General features: G+C 44.1%; 1 protein-coding gene and 1 long non-coding RNA gene across 5 annotated transcripts in view; one reads left to right on the forward strand and one right to left on the reverse strand.

The window, feature by feature from the left end:
* On the reverse strand, nt 692-9,891 carry LOC102191471. 2 transcript variants are annotated; one of them, XR_001919999.1, is made up of 5 exons: nt 9,784-9,891; nt 8,591-8,708; nt 5,008-5,102; nt 3,424-3,579; nt 692-1,469 (listed from the first exon to the last, which is right to left on the reverse strand). It is a non-coding gene; the product is annotated as an uncharacterized LOC102191471 (long non-coding RNA). The 2 variants fall into 2 exon arrangements; XR_001919998.1 differs by lacking the exon at nt 9,784-9,891 and having other exon boundaries at nt 8,591-9,056.
* Nucleotides 9,314-25,799, forward strand: part of DCAF1 (DDB1 and CUL4 associated factor 1) — an 80,592-nt gene continuing 64,106 nt past the window's right edge. The window contains exons 1-4 of one of the 3 annotated variants that reach the window (XM_018067090.1): nt 9,314-9,446; nt 18,006-18,123; nt 22,624-22,700; nt 24,773-24,846. In XM_018067090.1, coding sequence (XP_017922579.1) covers nt 18,014-18,123; nt 22,624-22,700; nt 24,773-24,846 — 261 coding nt within the window. In that variant the 5' untranslated portion in view covers nt 9,314-9,446; nt 18,006-18,013. Of the gene's footprint in view, nt 9,447-14,796; nt 14,813-18,005; nt 18,124-22,623; nt 22,701-24,772; nt 24,847-25,799 lie in introns of those variants that run through there. The other 2 variants (XM_018067088.1, XM_018067089.1) reach the window with 2 other exon arrangements.

Consider the following 25,799-nt stretch of genomic DNA (forward strand, 5'->3'; position numbering starts at 1 on the left):
CCGCGCAAAGTAGTGCTTAGTGCCTGGCAGGAGCCTGGACCGAGTGCAGAACTTCAGCCCCAGCGGAGGTTAGTAACTGTCCCCTGAGGCCTGGCTGCAGCATCACCAGTTCAACCATGTGACTGAGCTAGTGACAAAGCCTCTGATGTCTCAGCATCCTGAGATAAAGGGTGGGCAGGGCCTGTTCCCACCAGCTTCCTCCCATGAGTGTGGCACCTGAGAGGGGACCATGCAAAAGAGATGGCTTCAGAATAAAACACGAGAGTCAGTTCACGTTGAGCAATCACTGGGGTCAGGCTAAGCCCTTTATGTCCATTAGATCATATACTCCTTGGGGGGAGGGTATCTGTCTCTGAATTTGTCAGTTTTACTTTATTTGCTTGTTTATAAATTAGACTCTTTTTTAAGAGCTTTAGGTTCACAGCCAAACTGAGCAGAAACTAGGGTTGCCCCCAAACTCCTTTCCCCACACATGAACAGCCTCCTGCATATCAGCATCCCCCAAAACAGAGGTACGCTTTTCACAGTCAATGAACCTACATTGACACATCACTGTTACGCAATGTCCATAGTTTATGTTAGCGTTCACTCTTGGTGCCTGACCATTCTATGGGCTCTGAGAAATGACATGCAATGACATGCATAGCTTTATTTTTCAATACCAATTTTATTTTTATTAGTACAAGTTCAGTGGCTTCAGAGTACAAAAGAGGCTTATATGGAAAACCAGCCATGCCTCTTCCCTGACCTCTCTGCCTTTCCTAACCCCAGGCCCAGGCCCCAGTGGCATCCATCTTACATACTCAGGGGCCCACACAGTTGGCATCAGAGTACTAAGAATGCCAGAAGCAACAGGAGACAAACAGCGTATTAGGGTCAAGGGGCCAAATGAGCAGAGTATACCCTCTGCCCCAAAGGTCAACCCAGAATCTCAATTAAGACATTAGAAAGATGTGTTAAAATCCTCACTTACTTCTTTAGAAGTCCCAGTGATCATTTTTGGAGTTTTGCTGGACGAGAGGAGATAAGGAAGGGCGCTCTGATGCAAAGCTGCCTGGGTGGAGGGAGATTAAGGTTCTGGCTGGCTGCATGGCCTGGGAAAATTTCTCCCCTCTGGACTTTCAGGTGTTTGTGCAAAAAGCAAGGGTCTAGACAGGTGATCACTAGGGCCCTGTCTGGGCTGACGGACTGAGTTTGGGCTAACTGCTGCTAACAGCCCCATCTCTGGGGCTCTTCCTATGAGCCGGGTGTTCCTTACAACCACACTCAAGACTGTCCCGTTTGACAGATGAGGATGGAGACTCAGAAAGGGTGTCAGGGCCACACAGCTAGAAAGAAACGGTCAAGATTCTGAACCAGAGGGGATTTTCCTGGTGGCCCCATGGTTGACTCTGTGCTTCCAATGCAGGGTGGGTGGGTTCGCTCCCTAGTCATCCCTGGTAGGGGAAGTTAAGATCCCACATGTCTGTCTGCAAAAAAACACAAAACAAAACAGAAGCAATTTTATAACAAATTCAACAAAGATGTTAAAAGTGGGCCACATCAAAGAATCTTGGAAAAGAAAAGATTCTAAACCAGAGTGCACACTCTTCTTCCCTGGGGCTGGATCCTTGAGCCTTTTGTCTTGCTTTTCCCCAAAGGGGTGCTCTGGCGTCTGTGTGGCAGGTGGATGGGTGTGAAGGTAGGTGGTAAGAGGGGCCCCCACGGATTCCAGTGACAGCAGAGCCCAGGTTACTTGGCCTCCAGGATTTCAAGCCACGAGGCCCCACCTCAGGGTGAAGACCATTACACCCAAATCCTGTCTGATGCTAATCTCTCCTCCTAGGCCATGGGTTCTCTGCCTCGGCTGTGAATTAGTCACCTGGGGAGCTTTGGAAAACAAAGATGGCTGAGCCCCATCTGTAGAGATACTGATTTAATTGGTGTGGAATTAATAAGGTCTTCGCACTGGTTGGTCAGAAGAATGCCACAGGTGATTCAAATGTGTGGCCAGGGCTAGAAACCGCCATTTGTCTGTCTGCTTACTAAGGGTAGCTGTTTGTTCCCTCACCATCCTGGCAAGAGCGAGTGTCTGCTCTTTGCCCTGAGGCCCCAGCCACGAAGGCAGGCAGAGCAGCCTCTGTTCTCAGCCACTATGTAGCTGCCTTTCTCTGGAACAAGAGCCACAGCATCTTTACTCTGCTCTCCTGAATTTGTGGTCCTCTTGGGAGCAGCCAAGGACGTGATGCTTCTCAGAGATTCTCTGGAACAAAAGTGCCTGGAATTCAGGCCTCTACTGGCCTGTGGCATGGAGAGCCCACCTTGCCCATGTCCCCTCTACTCTGCATTTTAGGGGAAGAGAAATGGGGAAGACAGGGTTTGTCCCCAGCTCAGGCTGCCCTGGGCCTTTCCTGGCTCTCAGGTGAGACTATCAGCCGCATGAAATCGGATATATTCTGTATTAAAAAAAAAAAAAAAAGACAATTCTGGAAGCTACAAGGGTGTCAGGAGAGAGTAAAGCAAAGCTTGAAGGAAGAGTCTCCTGTTTGTTGCCTACTGACCTCAGCTACAGAAGGGCGCCTGGTGTGTTCCTGACTTAGGACTCCTATGTGGCCTTCGTGCCACAGAGGGTTGGATGCTGACTTTAGAGCCTGCAATGGAGAAGCAATGTTCACAGGAGAAGGTCAGGTAAGAGGGGGGCTGGGGATGCACAGGCAGTTGTAAATAAGTCAGAACCAGAAACTCGAAGTGGTTGTGGGGAAGCTACTTGGGGCAGGGCTTCAAGGTGGCCACTAAACACGGCCTTTCCTGTTCTCATCCTCCTTTGAAGCCTGGGCTCTGATGCTTCACGTGCAGGCCAAACCTGGAAGGGTCTGGAAGTCATGTGGCATGTGTTTTTCCAAAACTGAGTTTATTGGAATGGTAGGGGGTTCCTCAGAGTTGGTAGGGACTTTGGCACACCATGCCCTGCCACTTCCAGCATGGTTCCTTTACCTACTTAATGAACAAGACAGGATTTCACTAGGTTAAAAAAAAAATTCTGTGCTGAAATAATGCTCCCGAAGTTTGAAAACCATGGACCTAGTAAAGTTATGAGGAATGGGTGGGGAAACTCGCCCAGTCACCCTCTAGTCACCCACCCCTCAGGCCAGGTCTGTCCCCACAGCACCCCATGGACTTCATGGAGCAGACAGCAGGACATTCTCCCTGGAGGCCTGATTTGAATGCAGCAACAAAAATGGCCAAGGGAGGAGCCACGTGGGGAAGAGCCGCTCTCCAAAGAACGAGCGACCCCAAGACCCAAACTTGCAGGCGCTCAGGGGTGGTGTGAAGCTGTCTGGGCTTAACTGCTAAAAGCCCTCAAGATTGTAGTCTGTTCTTATCTTCAGGGAAATGTAAGTTCTTGGCCTGGGAGGCAGGGCCCCTGATTCCCAGCTGCCTCACCATTTTCTGGGACCTTTGCCTTCTCTGTAAGGGGGGCAGCCAGGCTCGGTCACTCCGCTCCTAGACTGTGGGCCCTTGCAGACAGGACCTGTTGTCTCACTGGGTGCTGCAGCCTCCCAGTCCAAGGGACTCTGTATAGGGTTAGGCACAGGAATCCTTCAAGGAAAAAGACTTCATTCATCAGTTTTCAGAGAGGGCTCCTGGCAAGTGGCTCCCCCACCCTCCCTGTACCCACCGTGACCTTTGGCAATAGTGGCTGACTTCCCACACTTCTTGGAGTGAGGCTTTCTCCTCTCTCCCGTTTCCTCTCCTGAGTTGGCTCCTCGGGGTGGGAATGTCAACACTCTGAAGAGAGTGAACACTGGGAACTTGCATTTCTTCTGACAGTCTTCTACCCCTGAGCAGTCCCACAGGCGAAGGTGCCTGCCAAGGCCATCAAGGCTGCTTATTAACGCAGCAGAATTTGGCTGCATTGCCCAAGAAGCAGGTGGAATCGATAAGCAGATGATCATGGATGGATTGCACCGAGGGGAAGATCTGGTCCCTTAACCTCTCTTTGTCATGAAACCCCCAGAACATCAGTGATTAGGACCTCTGTATGCATTCAGCTGCGGCCTATAATCCTTCCCCACTACCCCTGGCCCTTGAGGGATAAACCCACAGCCAAACAGCCCCAACTGTTCTCATTTCCTGGCAACGACCAGGATCTGAGACACTGCCTGCTTCCCTGGGTCTCTACAACCTGAGCCCCTCCAGACCCCTGTCAAGAGTCCAAAGGGCATTTCTGCATGAAGACTTCCATCCCCGAAGTCATGCCCAGTAAGTAGTCTCTGGCTGTCCTGGTCTCTGGTCCTGGCAGGAGGCAGCCAGCTTTGTGACTTCACAAAAGGCCCCCTGTGACAAGTCTGGGCTGGTGAAGCAGGAGGTGGGCTGAGGGGCTCCTCTCAGGAACATCATGTGACTTTTCATGGAGAGACACCCCGTACCTCTGAGGGAATGAAGAGGAAGTGCCTCATGGTAAGAGCCCAGGACACCTTCTGCGTTTAGAAGCACACCACGCCGATTCCCCCACCCCCGCCACATATCTTGATGGCTTCGGCTCCTAGGTCTAACTGAGCTCCTGCCCACATCTGCCAGTATCTCTTTGGGGTCCAGGTTCATCGCCACTGAGTTTAGGGGTGGGGCAGTTGGTGATTACTCCAGGCGGTGGTGGTGGGTCTCTCTGAATTGGGGGTCAGACCAGCTTCCGCTCATCAAAGTTATTCTGCTCCCAGCCTCCCCTCCCAGTGAAGGAACGGATGGGGTGGGAAGCTTTATCTGACCTGAGTCTTCATCAGGGTCTCCCCGAGCAGTCCATAGAGTACCTTCAAGTGATAGTTGAAGGCCAGAGTGTCCTGAATCCTGTAGAAGTCTCATAGCTACAAACAGGCATTGTCAAAAGGGCAACAGCATCTCTCCTCAATGCTGACTTTGCTGTTGTTTCTTTTCCGAAGGATTTACAATTCTAGAAACCTAAGGCAAAAGAGGCCGGGGCTGCTTTCTCCCTGCCTTGCCTGTACCTGTTCGCCAACCTTGAACTCTTACCTGCAGCACCGCCTCTGGGAAAGAGCAGGGCCCCAGGAGTCAGGAAGGATGATGACGGGCAGCCAGGCTCAGGGATCTGACAGGTCTGGGAGCACCTGGAGGACAGAGTTTGGGCCTTTGCATGCTCCAGCCCCCGCGTGTGCTGGGCAGGTCCATTGTGAGGGTGGCCCGGGGACATAATCTCTGGCCATCCCCGTGGCCTCTACTTTGATTGTGACATAGCCATCCAGGCAGAGGAGCCCAGGGAAAGGAGTAAGTGTGCCCTGGGCAGGATTCCAGATGCAGGCTTCATCTCTGCAGGGAGGCAGGGTCGACAGGCTGGTTTGGGGAGGGCAACATGGCCTTGACCGCCCTCACCCTTGATCGACGGCAGCCTTTTCAGGCATGAGGAGGCCTAGGAGCCTATCCTCTTAAATCTACCCTCTGACCCACTCAGAGTTCTGTGCTGGGCCAGAGAGTGGACAGATGATCCCTAAGGATGGTTACTCCACTGCTTCCCAGTGCGTCTGAAAATATGCCTTAGGATTTTTCTGGAAAGGAGCTCATTTCTCATTTTGATGAGAAAAGCTTGAGGTCTTCCAGCAGGCAGTAATACCGGGAGCAAACAGAAATCAGCCAGGGCTGATGTGGTCCTGCAGGATGGCAGCAGGGACAGCCAGAGGCCAAGAAAAGTTAGGATAGAAATAGCCACCACTTAGCTAGCACTTCCTGTGCGCCAGGCCCCAAGCTGAGCACTTCACAGGCATGATCACACTTGGTCCTCATAGCAAGGCTGGAAGGAGGCACTATTCCCTTTCTCCAGCTGGAGAAACTCACCTTTCTTGAGAGGTGAAGGTCAAGGTCCCACAGCCGGGCAATGGGAGCAGCAGAATTACGACACAGGGCTATGGACCTCCAAAGCTAGACTCAGCTGATGACCTATCTCCTTCTGCAAACTTCCCAATGAAGAGGAAAAGAAACTTTTCTTATCTGTGACCATCAGTGACAGCGTTCAAGAGACAACGGAGGACTTTGAACCTGATATCACCCAGATGAGCTTTTGGATAAGGCAGCCTTGACTGCCTGGCTGGTCTAACCTTTAACGAGACCCACTGGGAGGCAGCTGTTCCTAACTATTTTGCAGATGATTTAAGTGAGACCCGGGGAATCACCAAGGGGAGTCCTGGGGGTGGTCTGTGGCTGAGCAGTGGTTCTGAGGTGGGGTTGCTAGATAAAATATAGCATGTCCAGTTCCATTTTAATTTCAGATGAAGAACAACTAAAAATAGAGAAGTCTGTCTTAAATATTGCAGGGAGCTCCTCATTCTGGCTGGGGCTCTGGTTGCATGGGAGTTATGGCAGGGCTTGCAGGGGGGCTGCTGTTTCATTTCTTAGCTGACTCCTGTGTGGGCTGGAGGCAAGGGCAGGGGGCTGACTTCTGGAGACTGCAGTGTCTGTGACCACTGGATGAGGTGCAGCCTCGGTGGTTTTTCACTCTGTGAAATGGAATTAGTGGACTTGGGTGCAGTCATGCAGGGGTACTTGCTTTGCACACTGCCTTTGCAATGAGGGCAGTGTTCCATCTTCCTAGGGGGCTATAGGGGGCTCCCAGGAAGGGGGAAGGCACCCAGGGAATGATTCGAATTCCCTTTTGGCCGAAGCTGGGGTCCCTGGAGCTTGGACCTGTTACTCCTGGACACGAGATAGTCTTGTTCAACCAACAGCAGAGTGGGAAGAGATGCGGGGGAGAGGCGGTGGCGCAGGAGTTGTGATGACACCGGGTGGGAGTGGGTAATGGGAGCACCTGGGTCCAGTGAACACGGAAGGATGTGATGGGAGAGAAGGGGAGGTGGAAAAGGGAAGAGGGAGGGATAGAGGAGACAAGGGAAAGGGGAGGAGAATGCCAAAATGCAGAGGACTTGACGTTATCAATTTTTTTCTAGCACAGTGCATGGGCATGTGTGGGGAGGAAGGCTGGATGGAGCATACCTAAGTCTGTGGGACTTGGCGCTGAGCTGCTCTTGCCTTCCCTCTGCCACTGGGCAGCCCTGCAATCATGACTTCTTGCCGTTTGGATGCTTCTTTTTGATGTGTACCACAGCGGAAGAAGGGCACAGGCAGAGCGGAGGGAGACAGAATGCAGAAATGTTCTTCCAAAGAGGCCAAGGAATCTCTTTTTCCAATGACTCAGGCGTGATGTGCCAGGCCAAGCTGAGAGTGTGAGCCCGATTATTTGTAGCTTTATTTACATGTACTTAAATGTGAAAAGGCTGGCTGTGAGGATTGGTGCCAGTGCGCAGGAGTCCTTGAGTCTCTGGCACCTGTGCTTGACCTATGAAATGTGTCAGTGAGTGTGCATGAAATGTATGTGCAGCCCAGGGGAGGCTAGGAGCGCCTGCAGGTGTGTGGCTGCATGCGTGGGGAGCTTTTGGCAGAGATAGGGGGACCGCAGGCATTATAGAACAGATTATGGAGGGAGCAGATGCTAGATAGGCTCTGTATAGCTCCTTTTCTGCTTTTGCAGCCCCCTGGGCCCTGGTTTCTCCAAAGGCCCTCTGGGATATACCCTTTACTCCCATCATTTACCCAGCACCCCAGGCTGATTTTCTGAAGATAAGCAGCGCCATCTGGTGGCAGGCTGAGGCTGTGACAGGAGAAAAGGAGCTGCGAACCTGGGTTCCCACAAGAGGTCGGCCTTTCAGGACCCCAGTCAATGGGGAAGCTGCACCGCACTGGCTGGATCATGGATAGAGGGAGGGTATCTAAGGCTTGAATGCTCTATGCTCACGCATTTTGGGTTCATGGTCCACGGAATCACAACAGGAAAGTCAGCTGAAGGAGTGCTGGAAGACGGATGTAGGAAAGTTATTGGTCCAGCCTCTGCACCCACAAACCTGGGCCCCATTCCGTGGGGAACCAATCTGGGCTGAGATTTCTCCTCCGGGGGGGTGGTAGTGAGGGTTATATGAAAAACTGTGGGTAAACACTTGGCTCGACGGGAGAGCCTGGTGGGCTACCGTCTATAGGGTCGCACAGAGTCAAACACGACTGAAGCGACTTAGCAGCAGCAGAGCTATGAAGTCAAAGGAAATGCTAGTGGCTATTACTGAGAGGCAAAATCCCAGAAGCACAGAGAACAGAACTGTGTGGCATTGCAGAGAGGTGATATGTCTGCGTACTGCCACCCAACATTCTAGAATTTTGTGCCCGAGCATCAGCTGTTTAAAGTTACACACCTAAGTGAAGCAGGGAGGTCTCTTCTTAAAGGCGGGTAACGGGGCCCTGTGAGCAACAGAACTAAGAGGCCCAGCACCCAGGCTCTGGCTAGCTTCATACTAGCTATGGAGCCTGAGCATGGCAGCAAGCTTGCTGTGCCCCATGTTTCCCATGTGAAATCGCTGTGAGGATACCATAAAAATGCATAGGAACTTGCTCAGGACTCCTAGGAATAAAGGCTGGGTTCTTGCCTGGAGAATCCCAGAGACGGGGAAGCCTGGTGGGCTGCTGTCTATGGGGTCGCACAGAGTCGGATACGACTGAAGTGACTTAGCAGCAGCAGCAGCAGGACCTCGTTAGGGAGCGTATGCTCAGCTGTGGGGCTTACCTTTCACGTCTCCAAAAAGGAATCCCCGAGTCAGAGTCAAGAGTCGTTCTGGTTTTGTTGCTAATTGGTTGTGTGATGTTAGGCAAGTCACTCACTCTCTTGGTCTCACTTTTCCCAGCTGCAAATAAAGAAATTAGATGACGTCCGAAGTCAGCTCTCCCTTAATCTATTTCCTTTTGATTCTTTCCTTTGCTCTGCTTCACATATAATACCTAGGACGAATTTTTATTGATTCTACAGGCTAGGTCTTGAACAGAAAGACAAAAACTAAAGCCTTTTGTTTAATGAGTGTTGTGATTTCTCACACGCTTTGGGAAATATTTTCTTAGATCCTGGTATGTTTTAGGTCCAATGGAGCAAATGGGAGACTAAAAGACTTCTACATGTCACACAGGGCCGAATAAAGTACTAAGAAGGTAATCCAGCAGTTCCGGTGTTGGTCTGGGAGGATCGAGCCTCACTTTTCGCTTCCGTCTTCCTGAACAGCCAATAAGTACGTAGCAGTTCGCGTTTATACTAAAACTACAAACCCCAGAAGTCAACGCGCGGGGCAAAATGCCCACGCGCCAACCACGACTCGGTGGGTGCCGCCCCTAGGGGCGGAACTTTATTTCCCTGGCGGCGCCGGGGCTGGCCCTGGTGTTCTCCTCCCGCCTCCTGCCGGCAGTCCTCGCGCCAAGTCGGGAGGAGCGCGCGCGCGCAGGGCACGTAGCACGCGAGTGACGCATAATATGTGGGCCGCTCCGGAGCCGTGGTCGCGCTGTGTGTGAGTGAGAGTGAGTGCGGGACCTGAGGCGGTGTGGGTGAACTGTGGCCGCTGGCGGGGTCAGGGGGAGCGGCGGAGCCGCCCGGGAAGGTGAGTGGGGAAGGAAGGGGGACGGCTCTTTGAGACGGGCTCGAGGAGACTGGGCGCGTGGCCGGGCGGGCGGGAGAGTGGGCGCCGGGCTGGGGGAGGGGCGGCACCTGCCTGGGCCGCCGGCTGGGAGGGGGCGGGCCGGGCCTCCCGGGAGGCTTGGTCCAGGGCCTGATTAGACTTTTACTCCTCCAGATTTTGGGCTCGGGGGCGGGGCCTCCACGTTCTTCCTCCAGTCCGCAAAAGAAGCTTCCCAAGAGTAACTCTTCCGCCCGGAGTGGGGAGCAAGGGTGTGCCCGCCCCTGCCTGGGGGAGGGGCGCCTCTCATTCCACTCATCACCTTTTACTTCCCAGTCCTCCTAGTCTTCGATCTCTACGGCCGGGGGTTGGGGGGGGGGGGCTGGTCTCCATCTTCTTTGCCCTACGGCGGCCCCCTTCCCATTCTGTGTCTCCGCCTCTAGCTCCAGTCACCTGGGCGGGCTCTCTCCTCCCTCGGCCTCGTGCCACCTCCCTCTTGCACCCGCCCGGCTCTCTTTCGGGCGAAGTGGGGCGGGGCTCTCCCGGGACTCCTCCCACTCCCCTGGTGGAGGGGAGGGGCGGAAGGCGAGGTGTGAGGTTCTGCAGATGAGAGCCAAACGTTGGAGCGCCCACCAACCTTCCCGGGATCCTGTTAACGAGGGTTATAGTTGTTTTTAACTGAGTGTCATTCGTTTGCTTAATTCTCTCTTCTTAGACGGTTTGCGTCTCACTTCCTCTTATTGCACTGTTAGCGCTCGGTATCTTTTTTGTTGAGGAAGTAGTTTGGGGCTGTTTGTAGAGGTTCTTTTTGAGTCCCAGATCACTCGCCCATGTCACGTTGGCCTCAGTTTTTCCTTACTCTTGTCTTTTCAACGAAGCCTTTAAATTAGTCTACGTGTTTTAATTATTAGTAACATCTTGTTCTAAACGCTTTGTTAATGTACGGAGTGAGGTTCATTGGTAATGTTGTGTAGTTTTCTTGTCTCATTAAACCTTAAAAGGTTTATGTAAGCTTTTATTGCTGTTTTTCTGCTTGATGCTGTCAAAATTTGGGTTTTGTATATTGCAGTTGTCCATTTTCTAGTGGTAATATGCTTTTTAGTATAAAGGAAATTGATACAGAATTTGGGAACTATAAAGGAAGTCCTTTCATGCTCAAAATATTTCAGTTGTTGAGCACAGTGTTTTACTATTCTGTTGTACAGTCGTGAGACTTAATAGAGGAGGAGTCTGGTAGAATGAACCACTTGTTAGTTTGAAGTGATTGAGGTAAGTTGGTTTCTTACCAAATTATTTATGTTGTATCTGTCATGGTTATGGACAGTAATAGACTACTGCTATACAGGAACTCACAAGTCGTACCAATTATTAGGTACATTTTACTTGAAGCTCCAAATTTGTTTTTTTCCCCCAGTGTGTGTGTGTGTTTTAAATAAGGAAGATTGCTTTACAAGTATTTATTTCAGAATTGTAACCTTATGGGCTCTGTCGTTACAGTGAACATTTTTTAGGCTTTGGGGTAGTTTTTAATTAAGCGAATAGGCTATACAGTACTGTGTATTAGGAAAAGACAAGATTTTATGGTTTAATTCAAAAGTTACAAAAGATAACAAAATCGTGAGACAGTGGTAGAGCTAGGATAGTGACATAGTGAAAAATCTTTCTTCTACCTTTATCCTTCAGAAAGTCAGTTACCTGCCAAAAAGTAATATTTTCTGTTTCTTACGTGTTCTTCCAGGGACAGACAGACAGACAGACAGACAGACACACACACACACACACACACACACTTGTTTCTATCACTTGACAATGTATTGAGAGTTGTCCATATAGGAAAGGAAATGCTTCTTAGTTTTCTTCTGCCTTTTTTTCCTGTTTTTATTTTTTTTGCCTTTTCTTTGTTCTCTTCTGCTTTTTAACTAGGAAAAAAGTCAAGTATATTAAAAAGTTGAGAGAATAATAAAATGAATACTTGTTTATCCATCTAGAGTCAACAGTTGTTATTATTTTGCCTTGTAGATGTGGTATGTATTTTGTGGAACCGTTTGAAAATAAGTTGCAGGTGCAGCACCCCTAAATACTTCGGCTGGCATCCTTTGGGATAAAGGACTTTCTACTTTTTATCTTCATTGTGCGGCTTGAGAGATCTTAGTTCCGTAACAGGGATTGAACCCAGGGCCCTGGTAGTTAGAGTGCCTGAGTCCTAACCACTGGATTGCCAGTAAATTCCCTCTACGTATTTTCTGTAGAGCTTTATATTATTCCATTTAATGGACAGGATTATTGTTTAACTCTTACAACAACCATTTCCCTTTTACAGATAAGGAAATTGAGGTTTAGAGAAGTTAAATAACTTGACCAAGATCTCACAGGTATGTTGGCAGAGTTGGAATTTGAATGCTTGAACCCCTTTTCTACCAAGTACCAGTTGAATGGCCTTGGGGACCTCTCTAAGCCCCTTTCCTCATCTGTAAAATAAGGACAGTATGTCTGTAAAATTTCAGGATAATAATCAAGTGTCTATTTCATACTAGTATTCAGTGATTGGTAACTGTCGTATCATTAGACTGGCCATAAATTCTGCATACCACTGGAGGAACTCACTTTGGAACATGGAAGGAGCAATGTACCTTCACTGTCTTGTCCATAACAAGATGGCTACACCTTTTGAACTTTGTTAATAGTCTTTTATAGAGAGTAAAATGAATTTTCATTGCTATTATTATCTTATTTTAAGTTTATATTTTCCCTAGGCAAATGGTTTTCCCAAAGTTATAGTTACATTTGGGCATAGTTAACTTGAAATTTTGAAATTGATAACTAGAAGTCCGTGTGTGTTTTTAAATTGAACTCTAAAATTTACTATTTCAATGCACTTGAGTTGACCTTCATTAGAGATATTATTTCCTTTAAACTTTGCTTTTGTAAGCCCTGCTAGGCTGAGTGCTTAAGTTATCCATGAGGCATTCCCTTTTGGACCTTTTCCCCCCCATTAAAAAAAATGGTAAAATTCATATACCATAAATTAACCATTAATCATTTAGTAGATTAGCAGTGTTGTGCAACCATCACCTCCTTTAGGTCCAAGAAATTTTTATCACCTCACAAGGAAACCCTATATCCATTAAGCAGTCACTCCCTACTTCTCCCTCCCCTAAGCTCCTGGCAACCATTCGGCAGCTTTCTGTATATGGATTTACCTATTCTGAATGTTTCATAGAAATAGAATCATAGAATATGTGACCTTTTCTGTTAGGGTTTTTTTGCCTGGCGTTCATCCACAGCTGTAACATGTCTCAGTACTTCATTCCTTTCTGTGGCTGAATAATAACTGCATTGTATGAATATAGCCACATTTTGTTTATCCATTCATCTGTTGATGAACCTTTGGGGTTGTTTTCATCCTTTGAATATTGTGAGTATGCTTTGAACATTTGTGTACAAGTGTTTGAATATCTATTTTCACTTCTTTTGGTTATATTTCTTGAAGTGGAACTGCTGGGTCACGGTAATTCTGTGTTTAACTTTTTCTTATAAATTTTTTGAGGAGCCATCGAACTGTTTTCTATAGCTGTTGTGTTGTTTTACATTCCTATTGGCAGTGTTCATTCCGGTGTATCTATATCCTTGCTAGTGCTACCTTTACAATTTTTTGGTTTTGATCATCCTAGTAGGTATGATTGGTATCTTATTGTAGTTTTGATTTTTATTTCCCTAATTGCTAACTATGTTGAACATTTTTTTTCATGTACTTATTGGCTACGTGTACATCTTCACTGGAGAAATGCCTGTTCAAGTACTTTGCCCATTTTTCAGTCTGATGCTCTCCCGCCTGAGCTGTTTTGGCCACTTCTTTGCTGATATTTGAATCAGGTTTCTTGTTGTTGAGTTGTAGGCATTCTTATATTTTATGAATACTTGATCCTTATCAGCTCTGATTTGTAAGTATTTTCTTCCATTCTGTGGGTTGTCTTTTCACTTTCTTGATAATGTATTAGGCACAAAAGTTTTAAATGTTGAAGTCCAATTTATCTATTCCTTTGTTGCTTATTCTTTTGATGTCAGATGAACATCTCTTGCCAATTTCAAGGTTGTGAAGATTTACCCCTGTGTTTACCTCTAAGAGTTTTGTAGTTTAAACTCTTATATTGAACCATTTTGAGATAATTTTTGTATGTGATGTGAAGCAAGGATCCAGCTTCATTCCTTGTTACGTGAATATTCAGTTGTCTCAGCACAATTTGTTGAAAGACCATTAATCTTTCTAGTAACGGTCTTTCAACAAATTCTTTCGCTGTTGACTGGGTTTGGCCTACTTGTTGAATATCAGTTGAGCATAAGTGTTAAGATTTTGTTTCTGGACTCTTAGTTCCATTGCATTGGTATATATGTCTTTCCTTATGCCTGTATCACAGTATTTTGATTATTTTACATAGTAGTTTTGATGTCAGATGTGTGAATTCTGTTTTTTTCAAGATTGTTTTGGTCATTTGGGATTCCTTGCAGTTACACATAAATTTTAGAATTGATATTTGCTCTAATGCAAAGAAGATCATTAGATTTTGTAGGGATTGTGTTGACAATTGCCCATTTTGGAGAATATTGCTATCTTCACAGTATTAAGTGTTCTAATCCCTGACTCCAGGATGTCTTTGCACTTATTTAGGTCTTTTTTAATTTTATTTTTTCCAGCAATGTTTTGTAATTTTCTTTGAGGAAGTTGTTTGCCTTTTTGGCTTAAATTGATTCCTTAGCATTTTATTCTTTTTAGTGCTATTTTGAGAGAAATTGCTTTGTTAATTTCATATTTGATTATTTATTGCTGGTGTGCAGCCATACAAGTAATTTTTGTGTTAATGTTGTATTCTATAACTTTACTAACTTGTTTATTAATTCCAGTAGTGTTTATTTGTCGACAGAGTTCTTTAGGATTTACTATATATTGGGTCATATCATCTGTCAATAAAGATAATTTTACTACTTCTTTCCAACTTGGATGCTTTTTAATTTTTTGGTCTTAATTCCTCTGGCTAGAACTAGCACAGTGCTTAAGTTGTGAAAGCAGACATCTTTGTTTTGTTTCAGATTTTCGGGGGAAAACTTTCAGTCTTTTCACCATTGAGCATGCGTTAGCTGTTAGTTGCTTCAGTCGTGTCTGACTCTTTGCAACCTTATGGGCCCTGTAGCCCTCCAGGCTCCTCTATCCATGGGATTCTGCAGGCAGGAACACTGGAGTGTCTTTCCGTGCCCTCCTCCAGGGGACTGTTCCCGGCCCAGGGGTCAAACTCGTGTTTCTTGCATCGCAGGTGGATTCTTTACTGACAGAGCCGTCTGGGAAGCCCATGTCAGCTGTGAGTTTTTGTAATTAATGCTCTTTACCGTGCCCTATTGAGGAGGTTCTGTTCCTGGTTTAGTGAGTGTTTTTCACAAAAGGATGTTGGGTTTTGTCAGATGCTTCTTCTATATCACTCACAGGCTCACCGCCCCCCTGCATTCTATTAATGTATTGTTACTTTAATTGATTTGCATATATCAAACCACCATTGTATTCCTGGTCTAAATCCCACTTGGTCGTGGTATCTCATCCTCTTTAATGTCCTGCTGTTTTTATCTTTCTAGTATTTTAAGGATTTTTACATCTATTTTCATAACGCATATCAGTCTGTAGATTGCTAGTGATATCATTATCTGTCTTTAGTATCAGGGTAGTATTGGCTTTATGTACATTAGGAAGTCTGCCTTTTCTTCAATTTTTTGGAATAATTTGCGGAGTAATCTTAATTCTTTAAAGTGTTGGGTAGAATGCACCAGTAAAACCGTTTCTCCCGCACTTTTAGGATGTGTTGTAAGAGATTAACTTTGCTGTTACCATATGTTGCTACTTTCCTCAGTCTTTAGATCTCTTACCTCAGCATAAAATTTTACTGAGGAAAACATTGATAAAATTGGGGGAAACTTTGGTAAAATCATTGCCCCATTCTACCCCTTGGCTAGTAACTCCTCCAGATTGTCAAGGTCATAAAAACAAGGGAAGATTCAAAAACTTGTCACAGACCAAAGGGAGACATGACAACTAAAAGTAATATATCCTGGATGAGATCTTGAAACAGAAAAAGAATGTGAATGGAAAAGCTGGTGAAATGTGAGTCAGATCTGGAGTTTAGTTAAAAGTAATATACTGATTTTTAGTTTCTTGATTTTGACATCATGTCCCTATAAGATAACATTAGGGGAACCTGAACTGAGTGATGGGTATATGGCAATTCTGTCTGCTGTCTTCACAGCCTAAAAAAAATAAATAAACCTGTAATTGTTCTGAGGCTTCCCTGGTGGTTCAGATGGTAAAGAATCCACCTGCAGTATGAGAGACCTGGGTTCAATCCCTGGGTTGGGAAGATCCCCTGAAGAAGGGAACGGCGACCCATTCCAGTATTCTTGCCTGGAGAATACCATGCACAGTCCATGGGGTCGCAAAGAGTCAGACACGACTGAGTGACTTCACTTTGTTCTAAGTAAATTTATTTTTAAAAATGCTTCATAGTTAGGTTGCAGTCAGAAATATACCTTGGGTCCTCTCAAGTTGAAGTCACAAGTCCATATTATTTGGTCACATTTGCAGTATTTCTCTTGTGTCTTTGCCTAGAAAATGGAAAATGTGGCTTCTTTGTAGAAAAGAAGCATTTTAACTTTGTTTTGAAAATATTCTTTGGATTTATGGGTAGCTCAGGTGACATGAATCACTGTCTACTATTAGCATTGCCTCAATTTGATTAAAAGATAAATTTTAAATTTAGAGTGGTGGTGGTGGTTTAGTCTCTTAAGTTGTGTCTGACTCTTGCAACCCCATGGACTGTACAGGCTCCTCTGTCCATGAGATTCTCCAGGCAAGAATACTGGAGTGGGTTGCCGTTTCCTTTTCCAGGGAATCTTGGCGACCCAGGAATCGAACCCAGGTCTCCTGCACTGCAGGCAGATTCTTTACTGACTGAGCTATGAGGGAAGCCCAAAATTTAGAGGGTTGATAGTAAATGTATTTCTTTTGGTCTTACGTTAGTTGCCTTTGGAAGAATGAACAAAATAATCCTAGATGAGCTAGTGAATTTTTTTTTTTTGACAAAGTTTTTTATGGTTGCTGTGTCTGTGAAAATATACATTTGCATGTCAGGATTTGACATTTTGATCCTAAGACTGCTTTGGCAAGAGAAGTAAACCATCTGAACATTTGGGTCTCATTTATCCCTTCTGGAATCCCTTGTAAACCTCTCTTCCCCAAGTCGATGTCTCATATGGCTCCTCCAGAGCCTGTCTCAACTCCCTGTCCTGCACCCCTGGGCTCATCACTCAGCTCAGCAACTTTTTCTGCCTTTCTCCAGCCTGTAATCCTCCTTCCAGGAGCTGTGAGATAGATGAGGAAGCCTGAAGAACAAATTAGTTTATAATATTCCTTCCCAGCTTTCATATTGGTAATGATAACCACTTCATTTCTTGATCTTTTGTTAAGAATTAACAGGAATGTGTTGCTTATCTTTAATAGAATTTTCCCCTGAAGATTTACAAGAACACAGTCTTTCTGGGAGTATTTGCTATATTTTTTATCTTTTTTTTTAAAATTAAAAGAGCAGCTTCACAGGTTTGGACCTCAGATCTAAATTTGGGATTCCCAGGTTTGGACCTCAGATCTAGGTTTGGGATTATTGTACATAATAATGTGCAGGGACAGGTTGTAGAGTGTCCGTGTGAGACCTTTCATGAACTGACATGACATAAAGTGAAGCAGTTGCCTTAGGACACGTCTTGCTAGTGGATGCACAAAAATTGAGATAAAGCCCAGATGCGCATAGGCACAGTTCAGAGCTATAGTAGCTTATTGCTGAGTGTAGTTCGTATGAAAGGAGCTTGGTGGCGCCTTTCTCTGCTTGGGGTTGCAGCAGTGAGAATGGCTTGCTGCGAAACCAACACAATATCCTCTTCAGATTTCTTTGGGTTAGCAAAAACAGATACTTATGTAGGTCTTTCATAAAAATTGTTGTTCAGTTGCTAAGCTGTGTTTGACTTCTGAGCTGAGAGAACTGCAGCATGCCAGGCTTCCCTGTCCTTCACTGTCTCCCGGAGTTTGCTCAGACTCATGTCCATTGAGTCGGTGATGCCATAAAAATGATGTGGCGTAAAGTGAACTTCTGAAAAGCAGGGATACATGTATGTGTGTTTCTGAGAGGAGAAAGAAACCATGGGTTTTGCCTGATTCTCAGGAAGTCTGCTCATAGAAAGGTTAAAAATCACGGTTTTGATCCAGTTCCCAAAGTCTAGCAAACAGCTTGAGAAAGGTGAAAAGACTTGTTCGCCAGACCTTTATGAGTGTCCAGGTCCCCAGTCCCAGATTTTGCACTGTACCACAAATAAAATTATCCCAGGGTTCAGTTTCCCGTGCTTCTGTTTTCCTTGTTTGCTCATCCTTTCCCCGCCCTCCTCACTCTGCTTTTTGTAGGTAGTGTGTCGGGTTTCTTGGCCTGTGTTCATTTGTGTGTGTGTTTTGCTTCTCCCTAGGTCAAGCCATGACTACAGTAGCGGTGCACGTGGACTCCAAAGCTGAGCTCACTACCCTGCTGGAGCAGTGGGAGAAGGAGCATGGCAGTGGGCAGGACATGGTACCCCTCCTTACCAGGTAGGGCCGGTTAAGTGCTGTTGTGTTTTTTTAAAGGAAATTTGGGAATTTCCAGGTGGTCCAGTGGCTTTTACTGCCAAGGGCACAGGCTCAGCACCCAGTTGGTGAACGGAGATCCTGCAAGCTGTGCAACGTGGCCAAAAAAGAAAAACACTGGAGAACAGTGTAGAACATTATCACTCTGTGAATCCTAAATGCATTTTCTTGCCCTGTCAGAGCTAGTCTTTATGTCTCTAAGTCTTGAAGCTTTTGCAGTCGCTTCCTTTTCCTCTCGGGCTCTTTTGTTGTCCTGCTCTTTCCTAGGTTCTTCTCCTGCCAGTGCTCAAGCTCCAGAGTTCTGTTGGTGGTTCTCTTCTCTCTTCACCCTAGGTATTTTACCTAGATAGTTTCACCTCTGTCCATGATTTAAAAAATTATTCTCAGTCTCTTTTTCTACCTCAGGCTCCTCTTTATAAAAATTGTAGACCCATTTCTTAGCTACCTGGTGTATACATCCTTTCCTGGTTGTTCCACAGACACTGGAAACTGTGTCCAAAATAGAGCTTCTTACCATCATCCTGCCTCCGTCTTCATTCACAGCATGTGCTTTTGTACTCCCTGCCTTGGTGCAAATGGTTTTAAACTAAAATCTGAAAACCATTCTCCCTAGTGTATTCCTTTCCTAGCACTACCTAGTCACCAAGCCCTGAGGATTTCTGCTTCCTCTTCTCCCCTTCCCTCTCTCTTCATTAGGTGTTGATCATATCTTAGCTGACTTACTAGGCGGTGTGCATGATCTCTGTCTCCAGTGTACCCTCTTCTAATACAACACCCTCTTTGCTGAAAGATTTATCTTTTTCACACACAACTCTGACTGTCATACCTCAACTCATAATTCTTTTCTGGCTCTCTTTTCCTACAAAATGAAATGTAAACTTTTTAGAGTGGCTTATGATGTTGTTTATGATTTGGCCCCTACTTCCTTTTCTGCCTCATAGTGTTGTTCTTTTTTAGTGAGGAATAGGACCATATTTTCCAGTGTTTGCCTTTATACTTGCTGTTTCTTTGGCTTGAAAAGCCTTTCTTTGGTATATCTGCCTGGCAAGCTCTAGTCCTTTCAGGAAGCAGTTCAAGAATCACGTCTGTAAATACCATATGATACCACTTATATGTGAAATCTAAAATATGACAAAGTATGACCCAGATGAACCTGTCTATGAGGCAGAAATGGAATCATGGACATAGGAAGACAGACTGGTGTTTGCTGAGGGGAGGGGAGGGAGTTGGGAGAGGGGTGGAATGGGAGGTTGGGGTTAGCAAATCTAGTCTTTTATATATAGAATAGATAAACAAAAAGGTCCTACTGTAGCACAGAGAATTATATTCAATATCATATGATAAGCCATAATGGAAAAGGATATTTAAAAGTGGAATACATGTATAAATATGTATAACTGAATCACTTTGCTGTACAGTGGTAATTAACATTGTAAATCAACTATATTTTGATTAAAAAATCTTTCTCAAGTGGTAAAATAATTACCACTTATACTGTAATTATCATTTTACATGTGTCTCCTTACTAAAGTGTAAGTTTTCTGAGGGCAAGTACTTCTCATTTTTATTGGTGTCTCCTTGTGTCTCTTCAGACAGTGAAGACTTGCCCTTTGCCTTATACATAGTGAACTGTGTGGTACATAATTTTATTGAATGACTGCGTTGAGGAGAGAGAGTGAAAAATAGACTAGGGAGGGATACCTGTGGTTTTTGTTAACAGGAAGCCTTTGAAACCACAGGCTCTTTTATATCTAACTTTGATATAACAGGGAAAAAAAATTTTTGTTTGCGCAATGATCTATTCTCTAGGGATAAAGAAAACTATGGTCTTATGAAAGGTTAAACAGGGATAAATGCTTTGTTCATAACTGCTCTTGATAGATGCGAAACGTGATTGTTTTTATTTTAGGGAAAGGATTTTTGCTGACTGGTGGAAAGTGGATTTTCATTTGTAGAGGCATTGGAGGTTAAGAATTACTAATCACAAGCTACTTGAAATGTAGCCATATGAATGAAAGAATCTTAAATATTGTGCATTTGACATGTGGATTATTGATTGATGTAATTTTGAAAGGAGGAGAGAGTGATAAATGGTACTGTTAATGGTATACTCACTAAATTTCTCAAAAAAATGTTTTTTAATGTTTTATTTTTGGGAATTCCCTGGTGGTCCAGTAGTTAGGACTTGGCACCTCCACTGCCAAGGGCCCAGGTTCAATCCCTGATTGGGGAACTAAGATCCTGCATGCTGTGCAGTGAGGCCAAAAACAAGTAACTTTATTTTCAGGATTATTTCATATTACTTATCATATTTGACCCTGAACTTTGTCATTATACTGTGGTATTCAGCAGTGCAAAGCCTAAACTAGAGGAACCCTATGTTCAAGGAGATAACTATCTGGGAGGCAACTAAATGGATCTAAAAAAAGTGGGTAGTGGTACAGAATAGTATGTAATGAAGTGCTAGATCGGGCAGATGGTTTGTGAATATTCCGGGGCTTAGAAAACTGGAAAGGATTTGAATAAGCCTGTTTCATCTGTTCACTCAAGTGTTTGAGGACCTTTTGTTTATCAGGACAGCTTCTTCATTTGTTAGTAAAAGTATCACTGACAGCCACATTGTTAAAAGATAGCCATCCTCTGAGCTACTTGAAAAAGACTGCCTGTATAGCCAGGCAGTAGAAAGCTAAGGTTAGGGTACTGGGTTTTAACTCCAAATCCAGTGGGCTTTCCAATATAGTATGTGGTAAAGGTTCCTTGGAACAGGGGCTTGAAAGTTGTTAGAACATATATTGATGAAAAGCAAAGAAGACAAGGTTTTCTAGGAAAAGTGAAAATATGCCTGAAAAGGGTATCTGTCTAGGGGAGAATGAACGGCATGTTTCTGTGGCAGGGAGGAAATGGGCTCCACCAGAGTGCAGGGTGAGTATATATTAGGAATGGAAGCTAAAATTACATGGAGCAAGATCGCAAAAGATATCTTCAAGGCTAGACTGAGAATTTAAAGATGCAGTAGGATGAGTTGAAAGTATGTTTTAGATGGGGCAAAGTGCCTCCCATCCTCCAAACTGGGGGTCTGTTAGTTCGCTGGTTATTTCCTACAGTATTTGCTGTAAGAGGTTATAGAAAAACCTGAAGGAACATTTTGGCCAGTGCAGTAATTTACAGTTGACCCATGGTTGCTTGAATCTGTGAATGTGGAGGGCCAACTGTACTATGCCATTTTTATGTAAAGGACTTGACAGAGGATTTTAGTGTCCCTGGGAGGTCCTGGAACCAATTCCTTACAGATACTAAGTGGTGACTGTGTGTTGTATAATGCTCTTATGGATTCTTTACTTGTAAAATCATCACCTAGATCAAGTTATAGAACTTGAGAACTACCTCCAGAAGCCTCCCTCCTGCTGTATCGCATCATTATCTGCCTTAGATTAACTGGTTTTCTATTTTTTTAAATAATAATTTTATTTGTTTATTTTTGGCTGTGCTGGGTCTTCATTGCAGCGTGTGAGCTTCACTTGGGTGGCACTAGCTCTAGGGCGCGTGGGCTCAGTAATTGCAGCTCCCAGGCTCAATAATTGTGGTGCATGGACTTATAATTGCTCTGAGCCTTCTGGAACCTTGTGGGTTCTTCCTGGATCAGGGATGAACCCATGTCTCCTGCATTTGCAGGTGAATCCTTTACCACTAAGCCATTGAGGGAGCCCCATTTGTTCTTTTTTTCCCCCTAATTTGTTTATTTTTAATTGGAGGATAATTGCTTTACAATATTGTGTTGGTTTCTGCCATATATCCACATGAATCAGCCATAAGTATACATATGTCCCCTCTCTCATGAACCCCCCCCTTTTGTTTTTGATTCCCAGTTTTCATAGGAACAACACCTAAGTAGCTCTGATGTCAAGCTCTGTTCTAAGCAGAGTACATATATATTAACTTAAACCTCAGGGAAACTCTAAGATAGGCACTGTTATCCTCATATTACAGGTTAGGCACAGAGAGGGTAAGTAATTTGAACAAAGTCAAGAACAGTAGAAGAGGTCTGAAGTCTGCTGTTTTGAGAGTAGAGAGTCCAAAACAGTATGGTCTGGACATTTCTGGTCAAGACTTAAAGAAATGATTGAAGTCAGGAGATATTTTGTTAGGTAGAGCTAATACGAATTATTGCAGTGGGGAGGGGGAGAAAAAGGAAGGACTTAAGGGTGTCTCCTGGGTTTTTGGCTTCTGAGGGGATAGTAGTGCTGTTTTTTGAGACAGGAGAGTTGGAGAGAAGAATGAATTGGGGAGTGGAAATTGTTTTATGAGATGGTTGGTTAGATCATTATGTTTGTCAGGACAACACCCTCTTTCTAATTTTTTGCTTTTATTTTGTACCTTGACTGTTAACATTGACTATTGTAGGTGGTGGTGTATCTTTCTTTTGTATGCTTGTTTAGCATTGACCTTGTCTTCCCTTTGTATTAGGATGTCTGAATTGATTGAAAAAGAAACTGAAGAATATCGTAAGGGGGATCCAGACCCATTTGATGATCGGCATCCTGGTGAGATCTGTGTTTTCTTAATTCTGGCTCTAATTTTCTTACAAAAGAAAACTGCTTACTATAAGGACTATTTTTCAGTTGAAATCGAATTTCTTAAAATATTGCTCAAGGTGGGGGCAGCAAGGAAAAATACATTACTGGAAAAATGGAAATATTTTTAATATTTATCAAGTACTTAAAGGATATTATATAGATATACCTTATTAGTTGAAATGATTACAGAGATTTAAAAAGAAAAAAAAAAGTTCTCTCTTTTTGACTTTTGAACCAAAAGATGCTATACTTTGTGTGCCCTCATCTTTCTAACAACAATAATTATCCTTTTACTAGTGGGGAAATGTGGTTGAGAATGCATTTAATGCCTTTTAGTTATGAAATTTATACTTGGAACCTTGAATAATGAATGGACTTCTTGGTGTCTACTTTAGTGTTCCGTAGCTAAAATATGCTACCTCAGGTTAACGTGGTTTTCTTTTGGGTCAGTGAGCCATGAAGACCCAGCCTGCCTTGGCATGGAATTTGCTACAGTACAGAACTTTGTGGGACTTGAGACTGCCATTTTATGTTTGAAGGTAGATTACCAGGGGGCACAACTTAAGTCATATGGGTCCACGTGGCATATCAATTTTCTCTTTATAAAACCAGAAGCAGTTCTTTTTGGAGAGAAGAGACTGAGATCTTGTAACTGGAGAGACAGTGAGAATGAGTGGAACTTAATAAAAATAAGAACATTGTCTATCCACCTGGATGTACCAGTGTTATGCTTCTGTTTCTTAGACTTTTAGTCCCGAATGTAAGTAAGCTAGGCATTTCGGATTGAGTGTCTAGTTATTAGGTGACGTTACCTGCTGCTCTTGTCCTAGATATCCCCACTTGTGACTTTGAGAACTGTTTGCTTTTTGAACTCACATCTTCAGTAAGGCAGTAAGAGCAAGAAAAAGTGGGAAAGTGAAAATAAACTAACTCATGAGTTGTGAAAAGAATTAAAAGAGATTATCATGCTTAGTGACATTGCCTTGGAAAGGATGAAATGGTAACAAGGAAGAAGGGAGAGGAGAATGCCTTTTTTCAGTAGAGATTTAAAGACAATTTATTTCCTCTCTGTCTCTTATATTAAAACATTTGTTACTAGGCATAATTTCTTTAAAAAAGAATAAGGGTCTTAGTTTCATCATTTATAAACAGAGAAAGTTAGGTAATCTGAGGTCCACATTTGTTTTTCTGATGCCATTCTCTAACTTCTGTTTTGTGAATTTACTTTGCAGTATTAATTACAGCTTGGTAAAAACTTTTTATCAGCAACGTATATCTTCATCTGAAACTATATCCTTTGACTAAACTTGCCACTCTAAAAGGAAAATTAAGTAAAATAGATGATACCTGTTTTAAAAGCAAACCAATAATTTTTCCAAGGATTAGCGAATTCTTTCATTTTTAGGCTGTGTATTGAGTAAATCCTAGATTCCTGGCCTCCTTTCTTTTTCTAGGAGCTCAGAAGTTGATGACCAAGATGACCAAGTTCACTTTATCTTTAGCAATTGCTTGGTGGGACTCCCCTCTCCCTCAAACCTGGCCTGTTGTTACAGGTTTGAGGACGTGCTGCTGCTGCTGCTGTTGGCATTATAGCTGAGAGACTGGGCTTGGAACCTGTTTTCACTCCAGGCCACCCATCAAGAGAAGCTATGCTTCCTTCCTTTTTCTCTTTGGGAGGTCAGGCTTTTCCATTCTCTTGGGATCCTTTATGATTCTTCTATAGACCTTGTATACTCTGAGTGATGCTGCTCTGGGTCTTGTGCTCATTTGTTTAATTTGGCCTTGATGTGTAGACAGTATACTGGGATGGAGATGGGAAGGTTAGAAAGCAGTGTTTGAAGTTTTTTATTGTCATTTTTAGTTTTAAAGAATGCTTCTTATGAGATCTAGCTCATCAAGAGAATCTTTTCTTCGTTTCTGTTAATTTTTGCTGGCCTTTTAATGGTACTTAAAACCACCCTGGTTCCTTTCCAGAGGTCTGAGCTGCTTAACTGGGACGACTTACTCATTCCTTTGCTCCTCCCCTCTTCTCTCGGCAGGTCGAGCTGATCCAGAGTGTATGCTGGGCCATTTGCTGAGAATACTCTTCAAGAATGATGATTTCATGAATGCAGTAGGTTTGCTTCTTAATTTTCTCCAGAGATTATCATCAACAGATGCTTTACCTTTATTTTCCTGTACTTTCTCCTGAGGTCTTGACAAAGTTGGGAATAGATTGGATAGATTTTTTAATCTGGTATTGATTCAGTGAAATAAGACTAATTATGGACTTGTTTATTACCAAAGTCCTGGCTGGGGCCAGGGTATTTTCTCTTTGGTGTTCAGTTGCATATTGATGAGGGTTCTCAAGGCATCTCTGCTCATACTGGAGTGAGATGATTTTGAATTTGGAAATATAGAAGTTCTCTTGGATTCCTGAATAGGAAAATTAAGAGTGATGTGTGCATCGTGCTTCTGTACTGACACTGTGGGTGTGCACACTATGTGGGTGTGCACACTATATGTGTGCATGCTATGCACTGGACATGTGGAGGAGGAAAGAAAGGAAAGGAAGTTAAATAACCTGAGTTATTTTACCCAGGTCTGTTGAGTAAATGAGGGGGAAAAAGTATGTATTACATCTCCTAAACATAGTAGTAACTCATAGTAATAATGACGTTTGTTTTTGGAGGCAAATAGCATGATACTTGAGAGCATGGGCTTTGGGGTCCATGTTTGGGGTTTCAGTGCAGCTCTACTCTTCTTTGACATTTTGATCTTTGGGCAGCTTAAGCCTCTCCAAGCTTTATTTCCCTAATTATAAAATGGGGATGATAGTGATTAACCTTAAAATATTTTTGTAATTCTTGAGTGAAATTAAGTCTGAAAAGTGCTTGGTATAGAACCTGCCACATGAGGGCTCAGTAGTTACTACCTATATTAATTCTCAGTTTTACTTCTCTTTCACTGGCATCTCTCCTCTGCTTCAGATCACTTCCAGCTTGCCTTCTGATCCCCACATGGATATTTCCCAAAGGCACCTTGAGTTCTGCATGTCCAATTGCTTGCCCCGTAGTCTGTTTCTTA

The sequence above is a fragment of the Capra hircus genome, chromosome 22, assembly GCF_001704415.2.
Source record: "Capra hircus breed San Clemente chromosome 22, ASM170441v1, whole genome shotgun sequence".
NCBI lineage: Eukaryota > Metazoa > Chordata > Mammalia > Artiodactyla > Bovidae > Capra > Capra hircus.